Genomic DNA, 5,772 nt, shown 5'->3' with positions numbered 1-5,772 from the left:
GGGGGCCAGGAAGGTACGCCAGACTGACCTTCACCCACCGAGACCCCTGTCAAGGCTCCTGCTTGGACTCATTGCAGGACCGCAATGCTTCCCACCTGGCACTTGTGGGCCCCTGGCCCTTGAAGCCCGTCCGTCTCCCTGACCTGCTCTGACGCACGTACAACACGTCCCCGCTCCCCTCCACAGTGTGCTCCCGCTTACCACGGCTTCCCTGGACACCTGTCCCCACAGGACCCTCGGGGCCTCACCCGCCTCCGCAGCCTTCCTGCCCAGGCCACTCCCCTCCCTCAGGCTCATTTGCCCTTCCTGCTTCCCCACCTGTGGAACTTTGGCTTGATGGAGAACCACAGATGGAAGGCTCACGAGTCCTGCCTGCTGGAACCCAGCACATTCTTCGTGGGTCAGAGTAATGCCTCCCTGCAAAGCTCGTCTGGACCCCTGTGCCTCCTCCCAGGCCGTGATGTGCCTCTTCCCCTCTTCAGACTCACCAGCTCACTTTTTCCTCAGGCCCACAGCACGGGGCGGGGGGTGGGGGGCAGTACTGCCCCTCGTCGTATTGGCCGGTGTCTAACACACAGCAGACGCCCAGTGAGACTGGCCTTGACTTGAAGGGATTAGCTGGGGACCAGCTTTGGTCCTGGGCAGGCCTGTGGCACCACCTCTTCTGAGAACATCTTTTTCCCAGGAGGAGGGTGCCAAGGTGCTGTCAGGGAAGGGGTGATTCTGGGCGCTCACTGCCCACCCCTGCACACACAGGGCCTATGATGGGGCTCACACCTCAGGAGGGACCCACAGGCATTCCAGGCCCAGATGTATATACATCTACTAGTCCTGTTTCTCTGGAGAGCCCGACATACCTCCGCAGGGGGCTCCTTCCCCACCTGCCCCTGCCGGCGTGGGTTGAGACATGTGCCCCCTGCTATGCTGGGAGATGTGGAGGGTGCAGAGGCCGGCGCCCCTCCCAGAGCAGGGCCCGCCAAGCCCAACCTTCGGTGCCGGCCTCTGGCCACAACCCTCGTGATGGGGGCCCAAAGCAGCACACTCTTCCCCAGAAGCTCCCTCCACCACTGCTGACTGGGAGACCCAGCCCCCCCACCCCCCGCCCGAGCCAGAATGCAAAAATAGGGCTCCAGGACCTGTGGGCTGCTGATGGCCTCCAAGACTACACCCAACAAGGACCCTCTAGGGCAGCTGGGGCCTTCCCTCCACACGTGGTGACAGAAGTAGAATCGAGGCACTGACTTGGAGACCAATGTATTTAACCTAAAAGGTCAAGAGAGAAGTGACAGGCTTGTAAGTTGGGTCAGGAATGGGAGACAGGGGCCTTAACGGTCGGGACTATCGAAGAGCCCTTTTCTCAAATGCCAAACGGAGATAAGGGGCAGTGGTCCTGCTCCCTGGACTGAACCCTCTGGTCCTTCTCACACGGAGGATGAGGCATCCCCCCAAGTGGAGGTCGGGAAGGGGCAGGAGTGGGACGAAGTTCTCTCCTTGGCTGGGCCTTCACGGGAGTCGGGGGTGCAGGGTGGGGGAGGGGGACTTGACCTTTGTACTCAGCAAGGGGCCAGGCCCCAAGCCAGCTGACCATGGGGAGTTAGCTCAGGCCTCCTGAGCTCCAGAGGAAGTGATCCTGACCCAGTGTGGGGGCAAAGGAAAGGTAGGCTGAGGTTGGAGAATCCAGCTCTGTTCTGGGGAGGAAGCCCTCAGTGACTGGAGAGCCCCGCTGGGAAGTGATGTGCCCCATCCCGGGTTACAACCCCAGCTGACCCCTGAGCTGACCAGAGTCGTGGGTGGCAGGCCCCTGCGGTGACACACTGAGGCCTGGGGCTAAGAACACACAGCCTCAGGGTTCCAGGCCCAGGAGGGAAGAGGAGTGGAGAGCAGCGCGGGCTTGTCTGGCACCTCAGTTCCTCTTGCCTGCCGGGGCCAGGCTGTGCGGCGGCAGCTTGGAGTGGCCGGAAGGGGCCAGCGAGGACCCTGGAGCAGACTCCAGCTTCACCTTATCCAAGATGGTCTTCTTGATGGAGGCCGGCGAGACCTTCTCCCGGTCAGCCATGGACTGCAGCTCCCTGAGGAGACAGTGGGGAGGGTTAGGTCCGAGGCTCTGTCTCCCTCCTGAGCCCGACCGTCCCCCGGGGAAGACGAGCGCCTGCCTCCCCGGCTCTGCTGGACAGTCACACCCACCTCGCGGCCTTCGCACCCACGGTTCCCTCCACCAGCCACCCCTCCGCCAGATGGCCATCTGCCTCCCTCACCCCTCCTTCAGATCGGCTCAGGGTCACCGGATCCACTAACAGCACCCAGACCCCAGCCCATCGTGCCCCAAGTGTGGGACGTGTGCCTCATCTGTATCCCCTGGAGGCTGGGGCGGGGGGGGGCTGCATCCCAGCTCTGCCGTCGTGTTGTGGCGCCGGGAGAAGTTCTGGGTTTCGGCCGTGGCCGGCAGGGATGTGAGAGGGATGCCTGTCCATCCGGCAGATCCAGACTAGGGACAATGGCTCCAAGCCAAGATACTAACCCTGCCGCCCTCCTCTCTGATTTCCTTCCTGGTCTCACCGAGCCGGTGCCAGCGCACAGAGGCACATCCTGGGCCCTTCCTGCCGTCTAACTTGCTTAATCTCCCCAGGAGGAGGAGCTCGGGAGGAAGGTGTTGTCAGACCCCCAGGGATCCCCTCCGGTTCCCCCAGGCCTGCCTCCCCGGCTTGGACGCGATCCCCCCCCGCTCCCCCCCCCCCCGGTCTGAGGGCCGCAGTGGGGAGACTGTGGGGAGCAGAGTGCAGGCGCCGAGGGCAGCCCGTCCTCACAGGACAACGGATGGTGAGGGGCACCGCCGCCAGGCCTCGATAAGCATCCGCTGAGCGATGGCTGAGCACAGCGTGCGGGGGCTCCTGTGCCAGGGCGCGCAGCCCCGAGTAGGCGGCGGCGGCGGGGGCCCACCGTGTACGGGTGCAGGAGGCCTCCACGGCATTGATGAGGAGTGAACGGAAACCCCCGCTCTCCAGCACGTGCAGGGCATGGATGGTGGCCCCACCGGGAGAGCAGACGTTGTCCTTGAGCTGGCCAGGGTGCTTTTCCGAGTCCAGGAGCATCTTGGAGGCTCCCTGCAGCCAGAGAGAGAGCTGGCTGCCGCGGGGGGCACCCCTGCCCCCAGCCCCCCCTGCACGTCCACTCTCCACCCACCCGCCTGGGGGCGACAGAATAGGGCCTGGCAAGGAGTGGCCCCCACAAAGCGTCAAGGAAAACACTGACCAGCAGAGCCTGGGCCCCGAGGCGGATGGCCAGGCGCCGCGGAAGCCCCATCTTCACGCCGCCGTCGGCCAGGGCCTCCAGGGCTGTGAACGCCTGCAGGGAGAAGGCGCCTGAACCTCCGCCCTAGGCCTTTCCTCCTTCTCCTCCAGGCGACAGTGGGTCCAGCAGCTCTGCCCACGGCAACCGAGCAGGGAGGACTAGGGAAGATGTGCCCTGAGGTCCCCGCACTGCCCACCGCCACCAGTTGCCACCCATCCCCATTCCTCACATAGGCTGGGCCGCTGCCACTGAGCCCCGTGACAGCATCGATTAGGTCCTCCTCCACCTCGGTGCAGAAGCCCACGCTACTCATGAGCTGCTCCAGGAGCCTGCCGTCTTCCACCTGGGCGTGGGTGCCCGTGGCGTACACGGTGGCCCCCTCCCGCACCACGACAGGTGTATTGGTCATGCAGCGGATGACTTTAGGGGCTGGCCGGAACGCCGTCAGCTTCTGGAGGAGAAACCGGCTGTGGGTCCATCCCACCCAGCAGGGTGTGCCGGGCACGCGTGTGAACGCGCTCACACAAGTAGCGTGTCCCCACTCTCCCCGGGGGCCGGGCCAGTGTGCCTGTTTCACAGCCAGAGCTCCTGACCACCGGGAAGCATCCGCCTCCACCCGCTCTGCAGATCCCACCGGCCTGGACCCACAGGCCCACCTTCTCGATGGAGCTGATGGTGACACCAGCCGCGCACGACACCACGATGTGCCGATCTTCAACGTCGGCGCCAATCTCGTCCAGGATGAAGGGGATGATGTGCGGCTTCACGGCCAGGAAGAGCACGTCACTGTGCCTCACGGTCTCCTTGTTGTGGGACGTCAGGTTCACGCCCATCTTCTGCGGGGAGCACAGACGTGGGCTCAGCCTGCCCCGCCCCCCCCCAGTGTCCTCCCCAAGCCCCACATAGAGAACAGCACAGATGCTGCTGAGAATGTAGACGGCCAGGGTCGAGGGCTCAGGGTGTGGAGCTCTGCCGGCCCCCAGTCGCCCTTCCCGCCCCAAAGTGGAAGAAGCACTCGGCCCCAGAACAGGTCCCCTGTGCAAACAGAAGAGGGGTGCCGCATCCCTGCCACAGCCCTGACCCACCCTGCCTCGGGCTGCCATCCCCCAGGTGTCCGGGTGGGAAGTCTCGAGCCTGGAGCCCACCCCACCCTTGGATCTGGAGCCAACGTATTCAGTCCCCAGATGTGTCTGACCTGGCCCCCACCCTCTGGCCCCCACAGTCCCTGTGGAGGCCCCTTGGCGAACCCCTTTCCAGACCAGCACACCCTCCCCACCAGCGACACCTGGGTCCCAAGAGCTAAGCAAGAGGGGCTATCAGCAGGCCAGGAGGCAGGGTCTGTGACATGCTCCCCCCAAGGCTCTTCTCTCATGAGCGGGGGGAGGGGGGCGGGGGGGGTGGCATGGTGTCTCCCGCGGGGACCTCCACCCCTGGCCCTTAGGGTCAAGGCTATCACACACTCTCCCCAGACACACTGACTAGCCCCTTCAGCGACTGCCTCCCTGACCCCCTCCACCCTGCACCTACCCTGAGGGCAGAAACTGTGGCCAGGTCCATGTCTGGGGAGCTGGCCATTATCTTGTGGGCAGCCAGGATGCCTGCGGGGAACAGAGTTCCTTTCTCAAGGCCTGGCCCGGCCTCCCTCTCTCACATTCCCAGGAAGGAAAGTGGAAATCCCACCGCTAGAGTAAAACAGCAATCCCTGAGCCACCCCAGACACCCCAAGGCTGCCACTTCCCACAGGACTCAAACCCCTGCCTTCACCCGCCCCCTGCACAAGGGGCCCTCCCAGCTGAGGAGCCTACCTGCTGCTGTGAAGCCCTTGGCCAAGGCGAAGGCCAGCTGGCCCGCCCCGATAAAGCCCACGCTCATGCTGGACGCAGGCCCCGCCCACAGCCCTCGCAGCTGGCACCGGATACGCAGGGGCAGCTGCGGGGCGAGATGGGGCAGGATCCAGAGCAAGAAGAAGTTAGGTGTGCAGTGCCAGGCTTGGCCACTGGGCCGCTGGCCCTGCGCCCATTCCCCTCCCCACCCCTCCATCCCAGCTGGTCCAACTTTCCCCTCTGCTGCCCGGCAGCCCCGACGTGGTAACTGCTCCAGTCTCCCTGCCCACGGGGCCGTTTCCGACCTGCTCCCGCGGGTCTCGGACCAAGGAGACAGGGAGGGGCGCGCCGACCCCCGGAAGGGGTCGGAGAGGGGCGGGGGGCGACGGATCGGGCCCGGAAGCTCCCCACGTCCGAGCTACCCCTCCCCTTCCTCGAGCCGGTGTGCGGATGCGCAGCCCCTCCCTGCACCGCCGCCCCCGCAGGACCCCAGCCCGGCGCGCGCTCACCCAGTTACCCCGCACAGGTCTCCCGGCTCCCCAGAACCGCGCCCGCCACGCGGCACCCGGGCCCCGCCGGCCCCGCCTCCGCAGCTGCAGCCAATCGGCAGCGCGGCCGCCAGACGCCGGCCAATCGAGGGGCGCGGGAGGCGCCGAGGGGC

The 5,772-nt window shown here is 65.7% G+C and overlaps 1 protein-coding gene across 2 annotated transcripts; it reads right to left on the bottom strand.

Moving 5' to 3' along the window:
* Positions 1-1,238: 1,238 nt before the first annotated feature.
* PYCR1 (pyrroline-5-carboxylate reductase 1) lies at positions 1,239-5,707 on the bottom strand. 2 transcript variants are annotated; one of them, XM_040466855.1, is made up of 8 exons: positions 5,621-5,707; positions 5,094-5,217; positions 4,816-4,886; positions 3,945-4,124; positions 3,518-3,739; positions 3,250-3,342; positions 2,938-3,101; positions 1,239-2,069 (listed from the first exon to the last, which is right to left on the bottom strand). In XM_040466855.1, the coding sequence occupies exons 2-8, from the start codon at positions 5,158-5,160 to the stop codon at positions 1,904-1,906; spliced, it is 963 nt and encodes a 320-aa protein (XP_040322789.1). In that variant the 5' UTR covers positions 5,161-5,217; positions 5,621-5,707; the 3' UTR covers positions 1,239-1,903. The 2 variants fall into 2 exon arrangements, with proteins under 2 accessions (XP_040322789.1, XP_040322790.1); XM_040466856.1 differs by lacking the exons at positions 4,816-4,886; positions 5,621-5,707 and having other exon boundaries at positions 5,094-5,205.
* Positions 5,708-5,772: the final 65 nt, after the last annotated feature.

This window comes from Herpailurus yagouaroundi, unplaced genomic scaffold (assembly GCF_014898765.1).
Source record: "Herpailurus yagouaroundi ecotype Mexico unplaced genomic scaffold, PumYag 66651, whole genome shotgun sequence".
NCBI lineage: Eukaryota > Metazoa > Chordata > Mammalia > Carnivora > Felidae > Herpailurus > Herpailurus yagouaroundi.
Note: the sequence above shows the minus strand (reverse complement) of the source record. Positions and strands in the feature narration are given on the sequence as shown.